A 27,489-nucleotide genomic window follows, 5' to 3' on the forward strand; every position below is an offset into this window, starting at 1 on the left:
GAACTTTCCAGGTAGCCAGTGCAGCTGGGCGAGACAGGGGGTGATGTGATCATGTTTTTAACATCTGGTAAGGATCTTAGCAGTAGCATTTTGAACCAGCTGCAGTCGGTTTATGGCACGTGACGGAAGAGCACCGTAGAGAGAGTTGCAGTAGTCGAGTCGAGAAGAGATTATTATGATGTATTGCAATCATTCTGAGCAGTGTTGTTTTGTGCATAAGTCTGTGTGCTTTCATATGTAATGCAGGCTGAAATGTGTTTCTGTTAGTAAGTGCCATCGCCATCTAGTGCATAGCAGTGAATTGCAAACAGAAGGAAGTGTGATCCAGTCACTGGCTCTTCTATAAAGACACTTGGACTGATCCAGCCTGCATTATGTACATATATCTAAGCCAGGCAACTAGAACTGAAGAACAGCTCCTGAACTCAGGTGAAAACATCGGAACACACACTCTAACAAAATGAAATCTGAAGCTCCTTACTGTTCAGCAATCTTGTTTCATGTACATTGAAATCCTAATCCAAATGTGGAGAGTTCCTCGACATGGTCAGTGTTTAAATAGAAGGGATGCAAAGTACTGTTTGTTTAATGATCTTCACGTGCTTTCTGTCTTCTGAAGTGGATTCTGAAGTGGTCCTGACACAGTCCATGGTAGTGAAGAAGGATGCCCTGTCCAAATGATACTACAGAAGTAAGAGTCTGTCTCTCTGGAGCGGCTCCCGGTTTAGGTGAACTGCAGGGATTGTAGGCTGCAGGTCAATTGATTGAAGACATTGAGAAACACTTTGGTATTGTAACATATTCTACCAGGGAGTGTTTTCATAGTTCTGGACAGACTGGAGAAAACCCTTTGAAATGTGCCCCTTGGTGTCTTCATTAAGCCTGTAACAGCTATCCAAATCAAGTGATATTCTCAGAGGAACAGAAACCATTACAGTAAATGTGACACAAACATGAATATAAAGTGAACTATTAAATCTAATAAACCCATTCTCTGTTTTTCTTTTTCTTTGGGACAGCTTACTGTTGTAAGTATTTTATTTAATGATTGTACATTGACATGTAGAAATGAATTGTCTGTGTGTTTTAAATTGTATTTAATGGGGTGTGTGTATTTCATTTACAGATTATAGCATCTGTGCTCGTGGTAAGTGTGAGGCTGATATTTTAATAAAGAGGATATGGGTTTAGAATGCAGAGCTACAGTGGGGGTCTGTGCCACCCAGACCAAAAGCCTCAAATGTGTGCAACACAAGGAAGGAGTGTGTGTGCTGCAAGAGTGCTAGAATGTGACTGTGCACTACAATACAAAACACATGTACTGTGCGCTTCACAAGAAATGAATACATGTTAACAATGGGGCCTCCTGCAGATGATGCTGACAATATGGAACGGGGTATTATTGTATAAAAGTATGAATTAGCTGCTCTTAATAAGAAATGCAATCTTTATTTAATAAATACTCTCATAGTGAGGTGTTCTGTATACTGTGGGAGAGGATATAAAGAAGGAGCACTGTCTTTGGATTTTGCCAATAATAGAAATGTGCAAATAGAGATACACTCCTTTGAAATCTATAGCTCTCTAATACACTACTGAGGCCCCATTCTTGTATAAAGCAGCCACTGCAGTGACTTCAAATGGACGGAGCTCAATATATAACTTTTATCTTTGCCAGTAAGGTACAGATGCTACTATGGTAAGTAAATGGATTCTAGTTTATTTATTTTTTATTAATGAGTCTTTTAGCAGTCGCTTTTCTCCAAAGTGACTTTGAGACTAGGGGGTGTGCTGTGCATCAAAAACTGCTGCTGCAGAGTCACTTTCAATAGGAGCCCAGGTTTACGTTTTGACTTGCTCAGAGTCACACACAGTGAGGGAGTGGCTGAGCCGGGATGTGAACCTCCTGGTATCAAGCCCTTTCCTTTAAGCACTGGGTCACTGTCCCTGAGTAGCTCAGGGGTTTCAGTTCTGGGCTACAGTGTGGAAGGCAGTGGGTTTAAGAAGCTCTGTGTTAAAAATAGACTCTTCCTAATTCCCTTTTCTTTTTTTGTGTAGCTCATCACTATCACTACTATTTCTACTACCGTCATGGGTACCACTGCCATCGCTGTGAGTATGCCTTATTATTACTGCACACATTGGCTGTGGGATATAGTAGAACAATCTGAAATAGAAAACCAAGTGTCATTCCATATCAGTTTAGAACATGTGCTTGAGCAGGTCCAATATGGATGGAGCTCCAAGAGAGACACAGAATTGTTGGAATAAGTTTTATAACAGATGCCATCCATCATAATCCTTCAATTGGAAATATCAAGATGAGTTTATGATTCATCTTTCAGCTGCATTGTCTCAAACTATTGATCGATTGAGTTCATTCGTAACTTATTGGAAAGGGAAAGTCTAACCTGTCTCCTGCAATCCAGAAATGTTACTTCAACTCATTACATGTGTGTGATCTTATACCAGAGTAACCAACTCCACTCATAATCACAGTCAATCTGATGACTGGGGTTGCTGCTGTTGTATGGTGTGTGGACAGTAGGTCTCTGTGGGAGCTCATTATGTCAGGGTTGGCGTTGAGTTGAGAAGAAGGGTCCACTCACCTCAATCTCCTGTGAAACTTTTGTCATTTTAGTGAAACAAAATCTAAAAGCAGGGACCAAACAGAGGAGCTTTGATCTAGGATTGCTCTGAATAAAACCTCAGAAACATGTTTGAACTAGAATAGAGGGTTTGCATGTCTTTTATTGATAGGATTGTATTGCGAGGTTGTGGCGGCTCCACAGTCTAGCAGTTGATTCCATACCCTTTGGGATTGTGAAATTGCATGCATGAATTACACAAAGCTTTTCTCAAATTGCTCATTCAAATGAGTGCAATACATAGAGTGTGGAGGATGCTATCTACACATGGGAGGGAGTTCAACTCTGCAGCTCAGTGTGACACTGATTGTCTATATTATTAGACAGTGCTGACCATTACCACCCCACAATCTCATTCCCTAGCTGTGCAATGCTCTGTAGTGTATGGATCACAACAATAGCTTTTCTGCCCAGGTTGCTGATCATGTCTTCAATTGGTTTCAGACTGGCGTACCTACCACTGCAGGCGATGCCAGCACTACTGAGAAGCAGCAGCACCCAGGGATCACAGTGCTGGAGTTTACCTGACAGCAGACCTGCAAGCAAAGCTTAAACACACCAGCAACCTGCTTTTGTAGCATCGCTGCACCCTTTCTGTTCTGGTCCCTCTCCCTGCACACAGCTACAGCACCCATACTGATTTCCTTCAGAACATTCACGGTTTGTTTCAAACAGCTGCTCCCTGCTGTGCATTTGGTCAATCTCTTCAAGGATATATAATAGAGACAACATTATTTTTCTATTGGCTGATACCCTACCTCTTATGAAGCAGGTCTTTACATTGTATGGAAAGTTGTCCTTGTTTAACATGTAGTCTCAGATTCTAAGTGAGATCACATGCTCTCACATGTTTGAATAGAAACACAGCTGCACATGGGAACATATAGAAACCGTTCCTCAGAGAGCGTGCTTGATTGATCTGTCCCAGCTCATAATCACTCCACCCAGTCAGGCTTGACCAGTACACTCCTTTCTTCTCCCAGTTCCACCCTGTGATGTCACAAGTGTCCAGTGACAGGCCTTGTTCACAGACTGACAAAAACATTGTGTTTATATAGAGATTTTCTTCATCTTTCAATTATGTTAAAATCTCTTTATTTGCATTCATGACAACAAATGCTCAAACTGCTGACAAGTATAAAGGCTGTCCTGCCAAAACAACAACACTGTCTGCTGTTACATGAAACTGGGAAAAAGCCTCTCTCTTTCTGCAAAGCTTTTTCAGCAATAAAGCTATTAGCATCAATGTCTCGTTTTGGACTGGTTTGTTTCACATGACGGGTGTGCTTTTCATACTGCCACCACTGAAATCACTCACAAAGCCTCTTTATTGACAGCAAAGAACTCTTAACAGTGCAAGGGAGAATTCCTATATTTCCTCTTTCTTCTGCATTGCATATTTAGTAAAGGAGAAAGTTCCTGATTGTTTTTATAATCTCATGGGTTTAGCAGTTCAGAAGCACGGTGCTCTTTCCAGGGTAATTGTTACTTGCATATTGTGGGTAAACCAAGAGGCATTAGAGATGCTGGAGGCGTTATGGCAAATCCTGCTTTTACTTTATTGTGTGCTCCCTCAATTAAACTGGTTATTGAACCTGGACCATCTCTCGTCTTTCACTTCTACTAATGAATTACTCGCCAACTCTGGGGAAACACAAATGTGTGTATTGTATTATCATGATGTGCTAGAATTGACCTTGCGCTAAAGACTCACTGTGCTGTCTGTATTAACTTGTATTATAACAAGGTCAAGCTTATCGATTAATATGAGAGGGCATTTGGACAGCATTTCAATACTCACACTTCTGAACATAAGAAAGTTTACAAACGAGAGGAGGCCATTCGGCCCATCTTGCTCGTTTGGTTGTTAGTAGCTTATTGATCCCAGAATCTCATCAAGCAGCTTCTTGAAGGATCCCAGGGTGTCAGCTTCAACAACATTACTGGGGAGTTGATTCCAGACCCTCACAATTCTCTGTGTAAAAAAGTGTCTCCTATTTTCTGTTCTGAAAGCCGCTTTATCTAATCTCCATTTGTGACCCCTGGTCCTTGTTTCTTTTTTCAGGTCGAAAAAGTCCCTTGGGTCGACATTGTCAATACCTTTTAGAATTTGAAATGCTTGAATCAGATTGCCGGGTAGTCTTCTTTGTTCAAGACTGAACAGATTCAATTCTTTTAGACTGTCTGCATATGACATGCCTTTTAAACCCGGAATAATTCTGTTCGCTCTTTTCTTTGCACTCTTTCTAGAGCAACAATATCCTTTTTGTATTGAGGTGACCACAACTGAACACAATATTCTAGATGAGGTCTTACTAATGCATTGTACAGTTTTAACATTACTTCCCTTGATTTAAATTCAACACTTTTCACAATATATCCAAGCATCTTGTTGGCCTTATTTTTATAGCTTCCCCACATTGTCTAGATGAAGACATTTCTGAGTCAACATAAACTCCTAGGTCTTTTTCATAGATTCCTTCTTCATTTCAGTATCTCCCATATACTGAAATTGAAGACACAGACCACACTGTAGTGTTTAGATGACTGGGTGTGAGGAGCCTTGTGTTAACAATGGGGGAACTGGGCTGACTGGGGAGGTAACTGCTGCATATTTCAATTGTCTTATTACTGTACTGTTATTACATTATGGACAGCAGTGGTGCTCTGGCTCCCTCTTGTGGTCAGTGTTAATATCTGCAGTGTGTCTCTTAAAGGTCACATTAATGGAAGCTATAGTGCTGCTGACAGTAGTAATCTCCTGCATCTTCAGCCTGGACTCCACTGATGGGCAGCATGAAGTTTGTTCTTGAGCTGCTGTCAGTGAATGGAGCTGGAGCTCCAGAGACTCGGCTATTCAGTGAAGAGAAGAGGAGTTTAGGAGCTCCTCCGGGTTTCTGCACATACCAGGCTAGACTGCTGGTACAACCAGAGCTACTGGATCTGCAGTTCAGAGTGACACTCCCTCCTATAGAGACAGACTCCACTGTGGGACTCTGAGTCAGGACAATCTGACCGCTGGATTCTGAAAATAAAAACACAGAACATCAACCCACCGAGTCAACAGCCTCGTCCATTAACTGTATTCCACTGTTTGCTGAGGAAGCGCTGATATTAATAATAATTAATAAGAATGATGATTTCTTACCATGAGCAAAGAGTGCCAGTGTCCAGAGGAGGAGCCCCAGTGAAGCCATGCTCTCTGTGTGTCTCAGTGACTGTGAAAGGGCTCAACTGTCAGCTTTAAAACCCCTGAGCAATGGAGCAGTGCAGTTATTCTAGCTGTTGTGCAGAGCAGTGAGGCAGGCACAGGTATGCAAAGCACCTTCCTTTATACAAATCCTGTCCCAGGCAGTTACATGAGATCTGAGCCGTGAGCACCAGTGGGGCTTCATAGGGTTGGGCCACTTTTACTGTTTTCTTCTATTTTTCCCCCAGTCAAAGCTCTCAGTATATCACTGCTGTCTAATCTGTGTGTCTGTCTAAACTGACAATAATGCTTCTGTTTGTGTCATTATTTCAATCCTATTGAGAATTAAAGGGTATGTAGTGCCCTACCCCTAACCCTAGTGTTATACCTTCCCATGTGTTGCTGCTGCTGTACAAGTAATGGACCTGTCATTGTTCTTGTCATTGTTCTCATTTTGACAGCTTCTTCCTCTTCTAAATGTAACATCTACTTCACTGTCTTTCACAGGCCTTTCCAAGAGGTACCTTGAACTGCTACGAGTGCGTTTTCATGATTTCAATCATGCTAATATTTAACAAGCCAGGGGAAAAGGTAGAACACTCATGTATTGATTTCTTTATTGATTAATTGATTGATGTGTGTGAAAGGATGCACACAGTGACTGATCACACTCCATTGCCATGGCAATCCCAGCTCACTGAGAAACACATGGCTCTTGTATTGACATGCTGTTTTGAGAAAGATTGTAACAAACCAGCTTTCTTTCATTTGGAATGAGACTGAATTAGTGGGGAGTCTGTGATGTAGGGAATTCAAGTGAATATTATGAATATGTTATAAATATTGCATTGCTTAGCTGTGTGTTGCTCTGCAGTCCCAGTTCTTCCCCATGTCTGTGTCCTGGGGGGGGGGGGCTTTTTCATTCACAGACCACACTTCACACTGTGTTGTGTTACTGATAGAAATTCTTTTATATTGTGTTTAATAAAGTATTGGCTCAGGTTCAAGCATCTCTGTCTTGTTTTGGCTCCTTTCTTGAAATCGCTTCTGGCAGGACGATTTCAGGAAAAAAATATACTACTGTGACATAATAGAATTCAACGATAGATTCTAAATAAAACAGCAGGTATTTCAATCCATATATTAAATAACATATTTACCCTGAAATATTATCAGAATGCATCCCATTTTAATATGGAAATTGTTATAAAAAAGCCTACCCTAATGGATATACCTACATGGAAAATCTGCATGCCATGTGCCAGTGATATGAATGAAGAATTGTACATTTCAGTGAATACATTTGTATTTGTATTCACATTTCTCCTATTATATATACACACACATAATCAGTGATCAGAATATTCCCTCGTCTAAAACGGCATCAATGTCAATATCTTTACTGTCAAGAGGATGTATGCAACCTCGCAAGATATGCTGACGCCGAAAAACTCTGTTAAAATCAGCATGAAAGAGAACCAGCAACAGCTGCTGAGCCGTCTTGAAATGTGATTCTACCAATAGATTCCACCCACTCAAAGGTATGGATACATTGTAAGCAACAACTAAGCCTTGTGTTCTAACTATCTTACCTGGTGCAGCTAGTGGAAATGTAGTAATGTGTAAAATTAAAGTTAGTAAGACTTACACTATAACTAAGCTAAGTAAGAACTTACACACAGCTGCTGCAACCCAGCCCAGGATTCATGGGCATCTTCATATGAGAATCAGATATGAAAAACATGAGTTACATTTTTACAATTCTTGGAATAACTGAATGATGTTTCAGAATTTAGAATAGATGGTATCATCACTACATTACTAGAGGACCCTGTAGTCACAACAAAATCAGTTTGTTTAAATAGACTAATATTGAATCCATACCTGCATGTGACTGTGTGTTGTTATTGAGCTCAGTGTGTTTGTGTGCAGTTGAGCTCCTCCACAGGCCGTGTCCCGTTTCATTGCCTTCACCCTCAGCACCTGCAGTAGGTCCCAGCTGCAGCAGTGCAGTCGCTGTGCAGTCCAGCTGAGGGAGGTTTTTGTACGGGTGTGTAGCACTGTGTGAACACCCAGCTACTGCTGGGGTAGTGTAAACTCTGACAGTAGTAATCTCCTGCATCTTCAGCCTGGACTCCACTGATGGTCAGAGTGAAGTCAGTCCCAGATCCACTGCCACTGAAACGAGTTGGGATCCCAGACTGAAGGGTACTTGCCAAATAGATCAGGAGTTTGGGAGCTTCTCCAGGTTTCTGTTGGTACCAGGCTAGGCAGTTGCCATTGCTATCACTGTACACTGCGCTGCTGACTTTACAGCTCAGAGCGACTGTGTCTCCTGGGAGAACAGATTTCACTGCTGGAGTCTGAGTCACAGTATACTGTCCACTGGATTCTGAAAATAATAAATCATAAAATAGAATATTATAATAAATCATTTAATTAAATTATGAAACACAATACATTTCAAGCCTTTTATTTTTTTCAGTTCACCCATTTTTCTTTTAACACTTATAAAAGAATTATCCCAGAAAGAGATATTTTTGTAAAATAATTTTTCTAAATGATTCTTACCCTGAGTGCAGATGACAAGTGCCCAGATGAAGATGCTGATAAAAGTCATTGTTGTTGTGGATTCTGTTGCCATGAAGGGCAGCTCTCAATCATGAAGTGTTAAACTCACAGGGCTATAAACACTCCCAGAGCACTGAAGCATGTGCTGCCAATGCAAAGTGTCTTTTCTATGCAAATTGTCTTCCTTGGCACAGCAGCCACTTCTAGCCAAGCAGTGCTCTTAAGTTTAAACTCATTTTCAGCTGATGCAGTTTCTTTGCCTTTCAGAAAAGAACACAAAGAAAAACGAAATAGCTTCTAGTTTTCTTTGTGTTGAGTTTGTACAAACACAGCTATTTCTCTCTCTTCTCCCTTCTCTCAAACAATTCATCTTAGCCACAGCTGTGATTATGTAGCTTTGTTACACAGTATAAATAATTATTAATTGTAAAATATTAAAATCAGAGCTGCAGGTTAACAGATCCATCATAAACTTTGTGAAATCAAATCCATTCAAGCAGCAAACATTTTGATTTTGCACATTGCTAATGTTGAGTGAAAAATTTCCATTTTTTCCCTGTGGACCCCTTGGACTGTCTCTGAGGACCCCAGGTTAAGAACCACTGCTCTGGATTAAAGATCGTCATTTTATTCCTCTCTCTCTCTCCCTCTCGTGGTCACAGAGTGTAGTGCAGTCTGTATTGTTTGGTGTTTTCTCATTTTAAGGTTGTGGAGAGATATTCTCATGCCATAAGAGACAGGCTCGGCTGACTCAACATACCGTGAATATTTTCAAAGAGTAAAGATCAGAAAAATTCCCCTAAAAGATGTTTTGGCATCTTCATGAATTCAGCGTTTTAATTGGCTGAGAGACTCTAATTGGTTTATATTGTCCTTTGAGCCTCTTTGTCTGAATCAATGATCTAATAAAAGTTTAATCACCCCAGCAAGTTAAAGCAGCTGCTTCCTGATTGTTTTAATACATGCTCTCCTTTTCCAGTGGGCTCCAGCGTGGAACACTCCCTGTTTATCACAGAACAGGACAGGTATAGAAGCCTCTGACCTGTTCTTAAGAGCTTGATTCTGCACACTTGCTTTCAGTTTAAACAATGGCTCACAGGAAACCTGTCCCTGGAAGATGAATGGATGTGGTTTCAGCACCTGTTATATAAGAAAGCTCCAGCCATAATAAATTGAAACCATTTCAAATAAAAGCAAAATTGAAGAGAGTCCCTGCAATGAGGACCCTGGGTGTTTCCATGGTGAGGACCCTCACTGCACACACACACACACATAATGAGGATCCTGGGTGGTTCCATGGTGAGAGTCCCTGCAATGAGGACCTGTATGGGTGGTTCCATGGTGAGAGTCCCTGCAATGAGGACCTGTATGGGTGGTTCCATGGTGAGAGTCCCTGCAATGAGGACCTGTATGGGTGGTTCCATGGTGAGAGTCCCTGCAATGAGGATCCTGTATGGGTGGTTCCATGGTGAGAGTCCCTGCAATGAGGATCCTGTATGGGTGGTTCTATGGTGAGTCCCTGCAATGAGGATGGGTGGTTCCATGGTGAGAGTCCTGTATGGGTGGTTCCATGGTGAGAGTCCCTGCAATGAGGACCTGTATGGGTGGTTCCATGGTGAGAGTCCCTGCAATGAGGATCCTGTATGGGTGGTTCCATGGTGAGAGGTCCCTGCAATGAGGATCCTGTATGGGTGGTTCCATGGTGAGAGTCCCTGCAATGAGGATCCTGTATGGTGTTTCCATGGTGAGAGTCCCTGCAATGAGGATGGTTCCTGTATGGTGGTTCCATGGTGGTGGTTCAATGATGGTGAGAGTCCCTGCAATGAGGATCCTGTATGGGTGGTTCCATGGTGAGAGTCCCTGCAATGAGGATCCTGTATGGGTGGTTCCATGGTGAGAGTCCCTGCAATGAGGACCTGTATGGGTGGTTCCATGGTGAGAGTCCCTGCAATGAGGATCCTGTATGGGTGGTTCCATGGTGAGAGTCCCTGCAATGAGGATCCTGTATGGGTGGTTCCATGGTGAGAGTCCCTGCAATGAGGATCCTGTATGGGTGGTTCCATGGTGAGAGTCCCTGCAATGAGGATCCTGTATGGGTGGTTTCCATGGTGAGAGTCCCTGCAATGAGGATCCTGTATGGGTGGTTCCATGGTGAGAGTCCCTGCAATGAGGACCTGTATGGGTGGTTCCATGGTGAGAGTCCCTGCAATGAGGATCCTGTATGGGTGGTTCCATGGTGAGAGTCCCTGCAATGAGGATCCTGTATGGGTGTTTCCATGGTGAGAGTCCCTGCAATGAGGATCCTGTATGGGTGTTTCCAGGATCCTGTATGGGTGGTTCCATGGTGAGAGTCCCTGCAATGAGGAGAGTCCCTGCTGTATGGGTGTTTCCATGGTGAGAGTCCCTGCAATGAGGACCTGTATGGGTGGTTCCATGGTGAGAGTCCCTGCAATGAGGATCCTGTATGGGTGGTTCCATGGTGAGAGTCCCTGCAATGAGGACCTGTATGGGTGGTTCCATGGTGAGAGTCCCTGCAATGAGGATCCTGTATGGGTGGTTCCATGGTGAGAGTCCCTGCAATGAGGATCCTGTATGGGTGGTTCCATGGTGAGAGTCCCTGCAATGAGGATCCTGTATGGTGTTTCCATGGTGAGAGTCCCTGCAATGAGGATCCTGTATGGGTGGTTCCATGGTGAGAGTCCCTGCAATGAGGACCTGTATGGGTGGTTCCATGGTGAGAGTCCCTGCAATGAGGATCCTGTATGGGTGGTTCCATGGTGAGAGTCCCTGCAATGAGGATCCTGTATGGGTGGTTCCATGGTGAGAGTCCCTGCAATGAGGACGGGTGGTTCCATGGTGAGAGTCCTGTATGGGTGGTTCCATGGTGAGAGTCCCTGCAATGAGGATCCTGTATGGGTGGTTCCATGGTGAGAGTCCCTGCAATGAGGACCTGTATGGGTGGTTCCATGGTGAGAGTCCCTGCAATGAGGATCCCCATGGGTGGAGGATTGTATGGGTGGTTCCATGGTGAGAGTCCCTGCAATGAGGATCCTGTATGGGTGGTTCCATGGTGAGAGTCCCTGCAATGAGGATCCTGTATGGGTGTTCCATGGTGAGAGTCCCTGCAATGAGGACCTGGGGTGGTTCCTGTGAGGGTGGGTTTCCATGGTGAGAGTCCCTGCAATGAGGACCTGTATGGGTGGTTCCATGGTGAGAGTCCCTGCAATGAGGATCCTGTATGGGTGGTTCCATGGTGAGAGTCCCTGCAATGAGGACCTGTATGGGTGGTTCCATGCAATGAGGATGTATGGGTGGTTCCTGTGATCCCTGGAGGACCTGTATGGGTCCATGGTGAGAGTCCCTGCAATGAGGATCCTGTATGGGTGGTTCCATGGTGAGAGTCCCTGCAATGAGGATCCTGTATGGGTGTTTCCATGGTGAGAGTCCCTGCAATGAGGATCCTGTATGGGTGGTTCCATGGTGAGAGTCCCTGCAATGAGGAACCTGTATGGGTGGTTCCATGGTGAGAGTCCCTGCAATGAGGATCCTGTATGGGTGGTTCCATGGTGAGAGTCCCTGCAATGAGGACCTGTATGGGTGGTTCCATGGTGAGAGTCCCTGCAATGAGGATCCTGTATGGGTGGTTCCATGGTGAGAGTCCCTGCAATGAGGATCCTGTATGGGTGGTTCCATGGTGAGAGTCCCTGCAATGAGGACCTGTATGGGTGGTTCCATGGTGAGAGTCCCTGCAATGAGGATGGGTGTTTCCATGGTGAGAGTCCCTGCAATGAGGATCCTGTATGGGTGGTTCCATGGTAAGAGTCCCTGCAATGAGGACCTGTATGGGTGGTTCCATGGTGAGAGTCCCTGCAATGAGGATCCTGTATGGGTGGTTCCATGGTGAGAGTCCCTGCAATGAGGACCTGTATGGGTGGTTCCATGGTGAGAGTCCCTGCAATGAGGATCCTGTATGGGTGGTTCCATGGTGAGAGTCCCTGCAATGAGGAGGATCCTGTATGGGTGGTTCCATGGTGAGAGTCCCTGCAATGAGGATCCTGTATGGGTGGTTCCATGGTGAGAGTCCCTGCAATGAGGACCTGTATGGGTGGTTCCATGGTGAGAGTCCCTGCAATGAGGATCCTGTATGGGTGGTTCCATGGTGAGAGTCCCTGCAATGAGGATCCTGTATGGGTGGTTCCATGGTGAGAGTCCCTGCAATGAGGACCTGTATGGGTGGTTCCATGGTGAGAGTCCCTGCAATGAGGATCCTGTATGGGTGGTTCCATGGTGAGAGTCCCTGCAATGAGGACCTGTATGGGTGGTTCCATGGTGAGAGTCCCTGCAATGAGGACCTGTATGGGTGGTTCCATGGTGAGAGTCCCTGCAATGAGGACCTGTATGGGTGGTTCCATGGTGAGAGTCCCTGCAATGAGGACCTGTATGGGTGGTTCCATGGTGAGAGTCCCTGCAATGAGGATCCTGTATGGGTGGTTCCATGGTGAGAGTCCCTGCAATGAGGACCTGTATGGGTGTTTCCATGGTGAGACTCCCTGCAATGAGGATCCTGTACGGTGTTTCCATGGTGAGAGTCCCTGCAATGAGGACCTGTATGGGTGGTTCCATGGTGAGAGTCCCTGCAATGAGGATCCTGTATGGGTGGTTCCATGGTGAGAGTCCCTGCAATGAGGATCCTGTATGGGTGGTTCCATGGTGAGAGTCCCTGCAATGAGGACCTGTATGGGTGGTTCCATGGTGAGAGTCCCTGCAATGAGTGTATGGGTGGTTCCATGGTGAGAGTCCCTGCAATGAGGATCCTGTATGGGTGGTTCCATGGTGAGAGTCCCTGCAATGAGGATCCTGTATGGGTGGTTCCATGGTGAGAGTCCCTGCAATGAGGATCCTGTATGGGTGGTTCCATGGTGAGAGTCCCTGCAATGAGGATCCTGTATGGGTGGTTCCATGGTGAGAGTCCCTGCAGTGTATGGGTGGTTCCATGGTGAGAGTCCCTGCAATGAGGATCCTGTATGGGTGGTTCCATGGTGAGAGTCCCTGCAATGAGGATCCTGTATGGGTGGTTCCATGGTGAGAGTCCCTGCAATGAGGACCTGTATGGGTGGTTCCATGGTGAGAGTCCCTGCAATGAGGATCCTGTATGGGTGGTTCCATGGTGAGAGTCCCTGCAATGAGGATCCTGTATGGGTGGTTCCATGGTGAGAGTCCCTGCAATGAGGACCTGTATGGGTGGTTCCATGGTGAGAGTCCCTGCAATGAGGATCCTGTATGGGTGGTTCCATGGTGAGAGTCCCTGCAATGAGGATCCTGTATGGGTGGTTCCATGGTGAGAGTCCCTGCAGTGAGCATGTATGGGTTTCCATGGTGAGAGTCCCTGCAATGGGGACCTGTATGGGTGGTTCCATGGTGAGAGTCCCTGCAATGAGGGACCTGTATGGGTGGTTCCATGGTGAGAGTCCCTGCAATGAGGACCTGTATGGGTGGTTCCATGGTGAGAGTCCCTGCAATGAGGATCCTGTATGGGTGGTTCCATGGTGAGAGTCCCTGCAATGAGGATCCTGTATGGGTGTATTCCATGGTGAGAGTCCCTGCAATGAGGATCCTGTATGGGTGGTTCCATGGTGAGAGTCCCTGCAATGAGGACCTGTATGGGTGGTTTCCATGGTGAGAGTCCCTGCAATGAGGATCCTGTATGGGTGGTTCCATGGTGAGAGTCCCTGCAATGAGGACCCTGTATGGGTGGTTCCATGGTGAGAGTCCCTGCAATGAGGATCCCTGTAATGGGATCCTGTATTCCATGGTGAGAGTCCCTGCAATGAGGATCCTGTATGGGTGGTTCCATGGTGAGAGTCCCTGCAATGGGGACCTGTATGGGTGGTTCCATGGTGAGAGTCCCTGCAATGAGGATCCTGTATGGGTGGTTCCATGGTGAGAGTCCCTGCAATGAGGATCCTGTATGGGTGGTTCCATGGTGAGAGTCCCTGCAATGAGGATCCTGTATGGGTGTTTCCATGGTGAGAGTCCCTGCAATGAGGATCCTGTATGGGTGGTTCCATGGTGAGAGTCCCTGCCCTGTATGTATGGTGGTTCCATGGTGAGAGTCCCTGCAATGAGGATCCTGTATGGGTGGTTCCATGGTGAGAGTCCCTGCAATGAGGACCTGTATGGGTGGTTCCATGGTGAGAGTCCCTGCAATGAGGATCCTGTATGGGTGGTTCCATGGTGAGAGTCCCTGCAATGAGGATCCTGTATGGGTGGTTTCCATGGTGAGAGTCCCTGCAATGAGGATCCTGTATGGGTGGTTCCATGGTGAGAGTCCCTGCAATGAGGACCTGTATGGGTGGTTCCATGGTGAGAGTCCCTGCAATGAGGGATCCTGTATGGGTGGTTCCATGGTGAGAGTCCCTGCAATGAGGATCCTGTATGGGTGGTTCCATGGTGAGAGTCCCTGCAATGAGGACCTGTATGGGTGGTTCCATGGTGAGAGTCCCTGCAATGAGGACCTGTATGGTGATGGTGAGAGTCCCTGCAATGAGGACCCTGTATGGGTGGTTCCATGGTGAGAGTCCCTGCAATGAGGATCCTGTATGGGTGCAATGTTGTATGGTGGTGAGAGTCCCTGCAATGAGGATCCTGTATGGGTGGTTCCATGGTGAGAGTCCCTGCAATGAGGACCTGTATGGGTGGTTCCATGGTGAGAGTCCCTGCAATGAGGATCCTGTATGGGTGGTTCCATGGTGAGAGTCCCTGCAATGAGGATCCTGTATGGGTGGTTCCATGGTGAGAGTCCCTGCAATGAGGATCCTGTATGGGTGGTTCCATGGTGAGAGTCCCTGCAATGAGGATCCTGTATGGGTGGTTCCATGGTGAGAGTCCCTGCAATGAGGATCCTGTATGGGTGGTTCCATGGTGAGAGTCCCTGCAATGAGGATCCTGTATGGGTGGTTCCATGGTGAGAGTCCCTGCAATGAGGATCCTGTATGGGTGGTTCCATGGTGAGAGTCCCTGCAATGAGGATCCTGTATGGGTGGTTCCATGGTGAGAGTCCCTGCAATGAGGATCCTGTATGGGTGTTTCCATGGTGAGAGTCCCTGCAATGAGGACCTGTATGGGTGGTTCCATGGTGAGAGTCCCTGCAATGAGGACCTGTATGGGTGGTTCCATGGTGAGAGTCCCTGCAATGAGGACCCTGTATGGGTGGTTCCATGGTGAGAGTCCCTGCAATGAGGACCTGTATGGGTGGTTCCATGGTGAGAGTCCCTGCAATGAGGATCCTGTATGGGTGGTTCCATGGTGAGAGTCCCTGCAATGAGGATCCTGTATGGGTGGTTCCATGGTGAGAGTCCCTGCAATGAGGACCTGTATGGGTGGTTCCATGGTGAGAGTCCCTGCAATGAGGATCCTGTATGGGTGGTTCCATGGTGAGAGTCCCTGCAATGAGGATCCTGTATGGGTGGTTCCATGGTGAGAGTCCCTGCAATGAGGATCCTGTATGGGTGGTTCCATGGTGAGAGTCCCTGCAATGAGGATCCTGTATGGGTGGTTCCATGGTGAGAGTCCCTGCAATGAGGACCTGTATGGGTGGTTCCATGGTGAGAGTCCCTGCAATGAGGACCTGTATGGGTGGTTCCATGGTGAGAGTCCCTGCAATGAGGATCCTGTATGGGTGGTTCCATGGTGAGAGTCCCTGCAATGAGGACCTGTATGGGTGGTTCCATGGTGAGAGTCCCTGCAATGAGGATCCTGTATGGGTGTTTCCATGGTGAGAGTCCCTGCAATGAGGATCCTGTATGGGTGGTTCCATGGTGAGAGTCCCTGCAATGAGGATCCTGTATGGTGAGAGTGCAATGAGGATCCTGTTCCATGGTGAGAGTCCCTGCAATGAGGATCCTGTATGGGTGGTTCCATGGTGAGAGTCCCTGCAATGAGGACCTGTATGGGTGGTTCCATGGTGAGAGTCCCTGCAATGAGGATCCTGTATGGGTGGTTCCATGGTGAGAGTCCCTGCAATGAGGATCCTGTATGGGTGGTTCCATGGTGAGAGTCCCTGCAATGAGGACCTGTATGGGTGGTTCCATGGTGAGAGTCCCTGCAATGAGGATCCTGTATGGGTGGTTCCATGGTGAGAGTCCCTGCAATGAGGATCCTGTATGGGTGTTTCCATGGTGAGAGTCCCTGCAATGAGGATCCTGTATGGGTGGTTCCATGGTGAGAGTCCCTGCAATGAGGATCCTGTATGGGTGTTTCCATGGTGAGAGTCCCTGCAATGAGGATCCTGTAGGGTGTTTCCATGGTGAGAGTCCCTGCAATGAGGACCTGTATGGGTGGTTCCATGGTGAGAGTCCCTGCAATGAGGACCTGTATGGGTGGTTCCATGGTGAGAGTCCCTGCAATGAGGATCCTGTATGGGTGGTTCCATGGTGAGAGTCCCTGCAATGAGGATCCTGTATGGGTGGTTCCATGGTGAGAGTCCCTGCAGTGAGGATCCTGTATGGGTGGTTCCATGGTGAGAGTCCCTGCAATGAGGACCTGTATGGGTGGTTCCATGGTGAGAGTCCCTGCAATGAGGATCCTGTATGGGTGGTTCCATGGTGAGAGTCCCTGCAATGAGGATCCTGTATGGGTGGTTTCCATGGTGAGAGTCCCTGCAATGAGGATCCTGTATGGGTGGTTCCATGGTGAGAGTCCCTGCAATGAGGATCCTGTATGGTGGTTCCATGGTGAGAGTCCCTGCAATGAGGAACCTGTATGGGTGGTTCCATGGTGAGAGTCCCTGCAATGAGGATCCTGTATGGGTGGTTCCATGGTGAGAGTCCCTGCAATGAGGAATGAGGATCCTGTATGGGTGGTTCCATGGTGAGAGTCCCTGCAATGAGGATCCTGTATGGGTGGTTCCATGGTGAGAGTCCCTGCAATGAGGATCCTGTATGGGTGGTTCCATGGTGAGAGTCCCTGCAATGAGAGGATCCTGTATGGGTGGTTTCCATGGTGAGAGTCCCTGCAATGAGGATCCTGTATGGGTGGTTCCATGGTGAGAGTCCCTGCAATGAGGATCCTGTATGGGTGGTTCCATGGTGAGAGTCCCTGCAATGAGGACCTGTATGGGTGGTTCCATGGTGAGAGTCCCTGCAATGAGGACCTGTATGGGTGGTTCCATGGTGAGAGTCCCTGCAATGAGGACCTGTATGGGTGGTTCCATGGTGAGAGTCCCTGCAATGAGGACCTGTATGGGTGGTTCCATGGTGAGAGTCCCTGCAATGAGGATCCTGTATGGGTGGTTCCATGGTGAGAGTCCCTGCAATGAGGATCCTGTATGGGTGGTTCCATGGTGAGAGTCCCTGCAATGAGGATCCTGTATGGGTGGTTCCATGGTGAGAGTCCCTGCAATGAGGATCCTGTATGGGTGGTTCCATGATGAGAGTCCCTGCAATGAGGACCTGTATGGGTGGTTCCATGGTGAGAGTCCCTGCAATGAGGACCTGTATGGGTGGTTCCATGGTGAGAGTCCCTGCAATGAGGAATGAGGATCCTGTATGGGTGTTTCCATGGTGAGAGTCCCTGCAATGAGGATCCTGTATGGGTGGTTCCATGGTGAGAGTCCCTGCAATGAGGATCCTGTATGGGTGGTTCCATGGTGAGAGTCCCTGCAATGAGGACCTGTATGGGTGGTTCCATGGTGAGAGTCCCTGCAATGAGGATCCTGTATGGGTGGTTCCATGGTGAGAGTCCCTGCAATGAGGATCCTGTATGGGTGGTTCCATGGTGAGAGTCCCTGCAATGAGGATCCTGAGGGTGGTTCCTGTGAGAGTCCCTGGAGGACCTGTATGGGTCCATGGTGAGAGTCCCTGCAATGAGGATCCTGTATGGGTGGTTCCATGGTGAGAGTCCCTGCAATGAGGATCCTGTATGGGTGGTTCCATGGTGAGAGTCCCTGCAATGAGGATCCTGTATGGGTGGTTCCATGGTGAGAGTCCCTGCAATGAGGATCCTGTATGGGTGGTTCCATGGTGAGAGTCCCTGCAATGAGGACCTGTATGGGTGGTTCCATGGTGAGAGTCCCTGCAATGAGGACCTGTATGGGTGGTTCCATGGTGAGAGTCCCTGCAATGAGGACCTGTATGGGTGGTTCCATGGTGAGAGTCCCTGCATGGGATGGTTCCATGGTGAGAGTCCCTGCAATGAGGATCCTGTATGGGTGGTTCCATGGTGAGAGTCCCTGCAATGAGGACCTGTATGGGTGGTTCCATGGTGAGAGTCCCTGCAATGAGGATCCTGTATGGGTGTTTCCATGCAATGAGGACCTGTATGGGTGGTTCCATGGTGAGAGTCCCTGCAATGAGGATCCTGTATGGTGAGAGTGCAATGTTCCATGGTGAGAGTCCCTGCAATGAGGACCTGTATGGGTGGTTCCATGGTGAGAGTCCCTGCAATGAGGACCTGTATGGGTGGTTCCATGGTGAGAGTCCCTGCAATGAGGATCCTGTATGGAGGATGTGGTTCCATGGTGAGAGTCCCTGCAATGAGGACCTGTATGGGTGGTTCCATGGTGAGAGTCCCTGCAATGAGGATCCTGTATGGGTGGTACCATGGTGAGAGTCCCTGCAATGAGGACCTGTATGGGTGGTTCCATGGTGAGAGTCCCTGCAATGAGGATCCTGTATGGGTGGTTCCATGGTGAGAGTCCCTGCAATGAGGATCCTGTATGGGTGGTTCCATGGTGAGAGTCCCTGCAATGAGGATCCTGTACGGTGTTTCCATGGTGAGAGTCCCTGCAATGAGGGACCTGTATGGGTGGTTCTGTATGGGCAATGGTTCCATGGTGAGAGTCCCTGCAATGAGGATCCTGTATGGGTGGTTCCATGGTGAGAGTCCCTGCAATGAGGATCCTGTAATGATGGTGAGAGTCCCTGCAATGAGGATCCTGTATGGTGTTTCCATGGTGAGAGTCCCTGCAATGAGGATCCTGTATGGGTGGTTCCATGGTGAGAGTCCCTGCAATGAGGATCCTGTATGGGTGGTTCCATGGTGAGAGTCCCTGCAATGAGGATCCTGTATGGGTGTTTCCATGGTGAGAGTCCCTGCAATGAGGATCCTGTATGGGTGGTTCCATGGTGAGAGTCCCTGCAATGAGGAATGGGTGGTTTCCATGGTGAGAGTCCCTGCAATGAGAGGATCCTGCAATGAGGACCTGTATGGGTGGTTCCATGGTGAGAGTCCCTGCAATGAGGATCCTGTATGGGTGGTTCCATGGTGAGAGTCCCTGCAATGAGGATCCTGTATGGGTGGTTCCATGGTGAGAGTCCCTGCAATGAGGATCCTGTATGGGTGGTTCCATGGTGAGAGTCCCTGCAATGAGGATCCTGTATGGGTGGTTCCATGGTGAGAGTCCCTGCAATGAGGATGGAGTCCCTGCAATGAGGTTCCATGGTGAGAGTCCCTGTATGGGTGTTTCCATGGTGAGAGTCCCTGCAATGAGGACCTGTATGGGTGGTTCCATGGTGAGAGTCCCTGCAATGAGGATCCTGTATGGGTGGTTCCATGGTGAGAGTCCCTGCAATGAGGACCTGTATGGGTGGTTCCATGGTGAGAGTCCCTGCAATGAGGATGGGTGGTTCCTGTATGGGTGGTTCCATGGTGAGAGTCCCTGCAATGAGGATCCTGTATGGGTGGTTCCATGGTGAGAGTCCCTGCAATGAGGACCTGTATGGGTGGTTCCATGGTGAGAGTCCCTGCAATGAGGATCCTGTATGGGTGGTTCCATGGTGAGAGTCCCTGCAATGAGGATCCTGTATGGGTGGTTCCATGGTGAGAGTCCCTGCAATGAGGATCCTGTATGGGTGGTTCCATGGTGAGAGTCCCTGCAATGAGGATCCTGTATGGGTGGTTCCATGGTGAGAGTCCCTGCAATGAGGATCCTGTATGGGTGGTTCCATGGTGAGAGTCCCTGCAATGAGGACCTGTATGGGTGGTTCCATGGTGAGAGTCCCTGCAATGAGGATCCTGTATGGGTGGTTCCATGGTGAGAGTCCCTGCAATGAGGATCCTGTATGGGTGTTTCCATGGTGAGAGTCCCTGCAATGAGGATCCTGTATGGGTGGTTCCATGGTGAGAGTCCCTGCAATGAGGACCTGTATGGGTGGTTCCATGGTGAGAGTCCCTGCAATGAGGACCTGTATGGGTGGTTCCATGGTGAGAGTCCCTGCAATGAGGATCCTGTATGGGTGGTTCCATGGTGAGAGTCCCTGCAATGAGGATCCTGTATGGGTGTTTCCATGGTGAGAGTCCCTGCAATGAGGATCCTGTATGGGTGGTTCCATGGTGAGAGTCCCTGCAATGAGGATCCTGTATGGGTGGTTCCATGGTGAGAGTCCCTGCAATGAGGATCCTGTATGGGTGGTTCCATGGTGAGAGTCCCTGCAATGAGGACCTGTATGGGTGGTTCCATGGTGAGAGTCCCTGCAATGAGGATCCTGTATGGGTGGTTCCATGGTGAGAGTCCCTGCAATGAGGATCCTGTATGGGTGGTTCCATGGTGAGAGTCCCTGCAATGAGGACCTGTATGGGTGGTTCCATGGTGAGAGTCCCTGCAATGAGGATCCTGTATGGGTGGTTCCATGGTGAGAGTCCCTGCAATGAGGATCCTGTATGGGTGGTTCCATGGTGAGAGTCCCTGCAATGAGGATCCTGTATGGGTGGTTCCATGGTGAGAGTCCCTGCAATGAGGATCCTGTATGGGTGGTTCCATGGTGAGAGTCCCTGCAATGAGGATCCCTGTATGGGTGGTTCCATGGTGAGAGTCCCTGCAATGAGGACCTGTATGGGTGGTTCCATGGTGAGAGTCCCTGCAATGAGGACCTGTATGGGTGGTTCCATGGTGAGAGTCCCTGCAATGAGGATCCTGTATGGGTGGTTCCATGGTGAGAGTCCCTGCAATGAGGACCTGTATGGGTGGTTCCATGGTGAGAGTCCCTGCAATGAGGACCTGTATGGGTGGTTCCATGGTGAGAGTCCCTGTAATGATGGGTGGTTCCATGGTGAGAGTCCCTGCAATGAGGACCTGTATGGGTGGTTCCATGGTGAGAGTCCCTGCAATGAGGATCCTGTATGGGTGGTTCCATGGTGAGAGTCCCTGCAATGAGGACCTGTATGGGTGGTTCCATGGTGAGAGTCCCTGCAATGAGGACCTGTATGGGTGGTTCCATGGTGAGAGTCCCTGCAATGAGGACCTGTATGGGTGGTTCCATGGTGAGAGTCCCTGCAATGAGGATCCTGTATGGGTGGTTCCATGGTGAGAGTCCCTGCAATGAGGACCCTGTATGGGTGGTTCCATGGTGAGAGTCCCTGCAATGAGGATCCTGTATGGGTGGTTCCATGGTGAGAGTCCCTGCAATGAGGACCTGTATGGGTGGTTCCATGGTGAGAGTCCCTGCAATGAGGATCCTGTATGGGTGTTTCCATGGTGAGAGTCCCTGCAATGAGGACCTGTATGGGTGGTTCCATGGTGAGAGTCCCTGCAATGAGATGGTGCAGGAGGTCCATCATCGCAGCAAACTGTGTAGCATCCATGGCTCGTCTGCTCCTTCCGTGGACGCACTGCTTGGGGCAGTGCCAGTGAATCCCACTCTAACACCACCATGGTGAGAGTCCCTGCAATGAGGACCTGTATGGGTGGTTCCATGGTGAGAGTCCCTGCAATGAGGACCTGTATGGGTGGTTCCATGGTGAGAGTCCCTGCAATGAGGACCTGTATGGGTGGTTCCATGGTGAGAGTCCCTGCAATGAGGATCCTGTATGGGTGGTTCCATGGTGAGAGTCCCTGCAATGAGGATCCTGTATGGGTGGTTCCATGGTGAGAGTCCCTGCAATGAGGACCTGTATGGGTGGTTCCATGGTGAGAGTCCCTGCAATGAGGACCTGTATGGGTGGTTCCATGGTGAGAGTCCCTGCAATGAGGACCTGTATGGGTGGTTCCATGGTGAGAGTCCCTGCAATGAGGATCCTGTATGGGTGGTTCCATGGTGAGAGTCCCTGCAATGAGGATCCTGTATGGGTGGTTCCATGGTGAGAGTCCCTGCAATGAGGACCTGTATGGGTGGTTCCATGGTGAGAGTCCCTGCAATCTCTCTTAAACAACACTTTATACACAGCTTTTACTTTACAATAATTAATGCTTTAAACTGTTACAGCTAGCCCCCCCCCCCCCAAAAAAAAAAAAATCAACTCTGCTTGGTCTTCAACCCACAGCCTCTGACTCATGCTCAGTGCTCAAATAGAAGTTTAATGTGCTCTCCATTGCTCCACTCCTAGTTGTATATCTGTTCTATCAAGGATGAGGTTTTTTTAAACATTACTTTTTTTGAAAGTGAATGTAAAGAATGCAGATTGATGTCCAGGGTGTGAAATGCGGATTTTGAATGATGTTGGTTTATTTTGTGTGCCATACTTTATTTTGGAGCGATGCATAGACAAGCCTACAGATATTTCACTCAAGCCAGTTTAGCTTCACTACAGGCATTCCAACCTGACTGGGAATCGAACCGAGACCGTGGAGGTGAGAGCGCTCAATCCTAACCACCAGAGCACCAGGGAAACTGCTTACTGATGAGAGCATCTGGGGTGGAATGAATTATTCCTGAGCAAAGGGGGCGCAGGAATCCTGCTGAACATTCTAACTACATGAAAAGTGTGTTGCTGGGCTGTGGAATTACTCTCTCTCTCCCTCTTGTGGTCACAGAGTGTAGTGCAGTCTGTGCTGCTGGGCTGTGGAATTGCAATAGAAATGGAATGACATGCTGTAACCTCTATGCTGACACACACTGATGTGAGTCTGCAGGAATAACTGGGGTGTGGGACAGACAGCTTACAGCAACCCTCAGAGAGGAGAGCAAGGGGAGAATCATTGTGTTTAAAATGCTGGCCTGCTAAAGGGACATTTTAACATTGTTTAATATTCATTGGCAGGGCTGGAAGTTGCAGATGTTGAGATATTAGAGTCAGTGTTTCCCAGCATGCATCACTGTGAGCAGCTCCTTCCTCCAGACACAGACCACACTGTAGTGTTTAGATGACTGGGTGTGAGGAGCCTTGTGTTAACAATGGGAGAACTGGGCTGACTGGGGAGGTAACTGCTGCCTATTTCAACTGTCTTATTACTGTACTGTTATTACATTATAGACAGCAGTGATGCTCTGGCTCCCTCTTGTGGTCAGTGTTAATATCTGCAGTGTGTCTCTTAAAGGTCACATTAATGGAAGCTATAGTGCTGCTGACAGTAGTAATCTCCTGCATCTTCAGCCTGGACTCCACTGATGGGCAGCATGAAGTTTGTTCTTGAGCTGCTGTCAGTGAATGGAGCTGGAGCTCCAGAGACTCGGCTATTCAGTGAAGAGAAGAGGAGTTTAGGAGCTCCTCCGGGTTTCTGCACATACCAGGCTAGACTGCTGGTAAAACCAGAGCTACTGGATCTGCAGTTCAGAGTGACACTCCCTCCTATAGAGACAGACTCCACTGTGGGACTCTGAGTCAGGACAATCTGACCGCTGGATTCTGAAGATAAAAACACAGAAAATCAACCCACCGAGTCAACAGCCTCGTCCATTAACTGTATTCCACTGTTTGCTGAGGAAGCGCAGATATTAATAATAATTAATAAGTATGATGATTTCTTAACATGAACAAAGAGTGCCAGTGTCCAGAGGAGGAGCCCCAGTGAAGCCATGCTCTCTGTGTGTCTCAGTGACTGTGAAAGGGCTCAACTGTCAGCTTTAAAACCCCTGAGCAATGGAGCAGTGCAGTTATTCTAGCTGTTGTGCAGAGCAGTGAGGCAGGCACAGGTATGCAAAGCACCTTCCTTTATACAAATCCTGTCCCAGGCAGTTACATGAGATCTGAGCCTTGAGCACCAGTGGGGCTTCATAGGGTTGGGACACATTTACTGTTCTCTTCTATTTTTCCCACAGTCAAAACTCTCAGTATGTCACTGCTGTCTAATCTGTGTGTCTGTCTATACTGACAATAATGCTTCTGTTTGTGTCATTATTTCAATCCTATTGAGAATTAAAGGGTATGTAGTGCCCTACCCCTAACCCTAGTGTTACACCTTCCCATGTGTTGCTGCTGCTTTACAAGTAAAGCAAAATGAAGACAGCTTCTTCCTCTTCTAATTGTAACATCTACTTCACTGTACACATTTCAGTCAATACATTTGTATTTGTATTCACATTTCACCTATTATATACACACACATAATCAGTGATCAGAATATTCTCTCGTCTAAACCGGCATCAATGTCAATATTTTAACTGTCAAGAGGATGTATGCAGCCTCGCAAGATATGCTGACGCCGAAAAACTCTGTTAAAATCAGCATGAAAGAGAAGCAGCAACAGCTGCCGAGCCGTCTTGAAATGTGATTCTACCAATAGATTCCACCCACTCAAAGGGATGGATACATTGTAAGCAACAACTAAGCCTTGTGTTCTAACTATCTTACCTGGTGCAGCTAGTGGAAATGTAGTAATGTGTAAAATTAAAGTTAGTAAGACTTACACTATAACTAAGCTAAGTAAGAACTTACACACAGCTGGTGCAACCCAGCCCAGGATTCATGGGCATCTTCATATGAGAATCAGATATGAAAAACATGAGTTACATTTTTACAATTCTTGGAATAACTGAATGATGTTTCAGAATTTAGAATAGATGGAATCATCACTACATTACTAGAGGACCCTGTAGTCACAACAAAATCAGTTTGTTTAAATAGACTAATATTGAATCCATACCTACATGTGACTGTGTGTTGTTATTGAGCTCAGTGTGTTTGTGTGCAGTTGAGCTCCTCCACAGGCCGTGTCCCGTTTCATTGCCTTCACCCTCAGCACCTGCAGTAGGTCCCAGCTGCAGCAGTGCAGTCGCTGTGCAGTCCAGCTGAGGGAGGTTTTTGTACGGGTGTGTAGCACTGTGTGAACACACAGCTACTGCTGGGGATGTGTAAACTCTGACAGTAGTAATCTCCTGCATCTTCAGCCTGGACTCCACTGATGGTCAGAGTGAAGTCAGTCCCAGATCCGCTGCCACTGAAACGAGTTGGGATCCCAGACTGAAGGGTACTTGCATAATAGATCAAGAGTTTGGGAGCTTCTCCAGGTTTTCTGTTGGTACCAGGCTAGGTAGCTACTTGCTTACTGTACACTGCGCTGCTGACTTTACAGCTCAGAGCGACTGTGTCTCCTGGGAGAACAGATTTCACTGCTGGAGTCTGAGTCACAGTATACTGTCCACTGGATTCTGAAAATAATAAATAATAAAATAGAATATTATAATAAATCATTGAATTAAATTATGAAACACAGATTACATTTCAAGCCTTTTTCATTTGATTTTTCAGTTTACCCATTTTACTTTTAATACTTATATAAAGAATTGTCCCAGAAACAGATATTTTTGTAAAACTGTGTTTTTCTAAATGATTCTTACCCTGAGTGCAGATGACAAGTGCCCAGATGAAGATGCTGATAAAAGTCATTGTTGTTGTGGATTCTGTTGCCATGAAGGGCAGCTCTCAATCATGAAGTGTTAAACTCACAGGGCTATAAACACTCCCAGAGCACTGAAGCATGTGCTGCTAATGCAAAGTGTCTTTTCTATGCAAATTGTCTTCCTTGGCACAGCAGCCACTTCTAGCCAAGCAGTCCTCTTAAGTTTAGACTCATTTTCAGCTGCTGCAATTTCTTTGTCTTTCAGAAAAAAAATCTCTGGCAAAAATAGCTTCTAGTTTTCTTTGTGTTGAGTTTGTACAAGACAACTATTGCTCTCTCTTTTCTCTTCTGTCAAACAATTCAACTTAGCCACAGCTGTGATTATGAAGCTTTGTTTACACAGTATAAATAATTATTTATTGTAAAATATTAAAATCAGAGCTGCAGGTTAACAAATCCATCATAAACATTGTGAAATCAAATCCATTCAAGAAGCAAACCTTTTGATTTTGCACATTGCTAATGTTGAGTGAAAAGTTTCCAGTTTTTTCCTGTGGACCCCCTGGACTGTCTCTGAGGACCCCAGGTTAAGAACCACTGCTCTGGATTAAAGAGCATCCCTCTTGTGGTCACAGAGTGTAGTGCAGTCTGTGCTGTTTGGTGTTTTCTCATTTTAACCCTTTCATGCATCAATTATGATAACCTTAAAGAAGATTTTTTTTCAAATGTTTTCTATTAGTCTTCAGAACATATAAAAACATAAAAAGTTGTTTTTTTTATTTTATAATTTATAGATATGTTCACATAAGTTGACCTCAAGTTACCATTCTTCCCTCTTTAGTGAACTGAATTTGTCTGATTTTCTCGCTGGGTGTGGAAGTTGGAAAAGCACCCAGGACACAATAGCTCAAGACACTGCATGCACATGTACTTAGTTTTCCATGTACAAGTGGCATCATGGCAACTGATAGCATCAGTTAGCTTTGGCCAGTGATTCCCTACACTGAACCTGATTTCAGGGGGGTGTCCTTACACTGCCACTTTCACTGCTGCTCCTCGGGCTCCCTGCTTCCTCTCCCTGCGTGTCTGGCTGCTATTCACCATTATCACTGTCCCTTGATTGTGATGGAATCTCCTCTGCTATCCTGTAGCTAGGTGCTCTTGATGTCTGGGTAAGGAAATAACAATACTACTAATAAAACTGCTGCTACTGCCACACAGCTGCTGCTAATAATAATTATTATTCAGAAAAGTAATTTTCAATTAAAAAACAGTTGAGAGAAGATAAAATGATCCTAATGAGCCTATTTGTGGACAACACTGCAGTATACAGCTCTTATATGACAAAAGATATTTAGCACAGGCCTATAGAACAACACAGGCCTCATGTGCAATAGTAATCTTAATACTGCATGACGACCACTGAAGTGGACATATGGTTTAACATAAACTGTGAAAAAGATAAAGTGAGTATTTGAACAAAACATATACCATATTATTCCCTAAACATTACTTTCTTTGCATATATTTTTTTTCCCTGCTCTGCTCTTTTTGTGTAAAAGGATTTTACAGAAATCCCTGAGGTGCTC

General features: G+C 47.0%; 1 protein-coding gene, 1 long non-coding RNA gene and 1 gene segment (V, D, J or C); 1 reads left to right on the forward strand and 2 right to left on the reverse strand.

The window, feature by feature from the left end:
- LOC121305398 (immunoglobulin kappa light chain-like) overlaps positions 1 to 27,489 on the reverse strand; it is a 322,019-nt gene that overhangs the window by 194,610 nt on the left and 99,920 nt on the right. For 3 of the 11 annotated variants that reach the window (XM_041237032.1, XM_041237019.1, XM_041237026.1), the window contains exons 1-2: positions 8,410 to 8,482; positions 7,909 to 8,230 (exon numbers count right to left, since the gene is read on the reverse strand). The exons of the other annotated variants lie outside the window; for them this stretch is intronic. In XM_041237032.1, the coding sequence (XP_041092966.1) occupies positions 7,909 to 8,230; positions 8,410 to 8,482 (395 nt within the window). Of the gene's footprint in view, positions 1 to 7,908; positions 8,231 to 8,409; positions 8,483 to 27,489 lie in introns of those variants that run through there. 11 annotated transcript variants of the gene reach the window in all.
- On the forward strand, positions 613 to 3,894 carry LOC121305447. The gene is made up of 6 exons (XR_005948075.1): positions 613 to 691; positions 1,020 to 1,028; positions 1,127 to 1,147; positions 1,679 to 1,699; positions 2,059 to 2,112; positions 3,093 to 3,894. It is a non-coding gene; the product is annotated as an uncharacterized LOC121305447 (long non-coding RNA).
- Positions 5,294 to 6,165, reverse strand: LOC121305439. The segment is given in 2 exon segments: positions 5,294 to 5,673; positions 5,797 to 6,165. Coding segments are annotated over 2 exon segments (351 nt in total).

The sequence above is a fragment of the Polyodon spathula genome, chromosome 43 (assembly GCF_017654505.1).
Source record: "Polyodon spathula isolate WHYD16114869_AA chromosome 43, ASM1765450v1, whole genome shotgun sequence".
In the NCBI taxonomy this organism is placed as follows: domain Eukaryota; kingdom Metazoa; phylum Chordata; class Actinopteri; order Acipenseriformes; family Polyodontidae; genus Polyodon; species Polyodon spathula.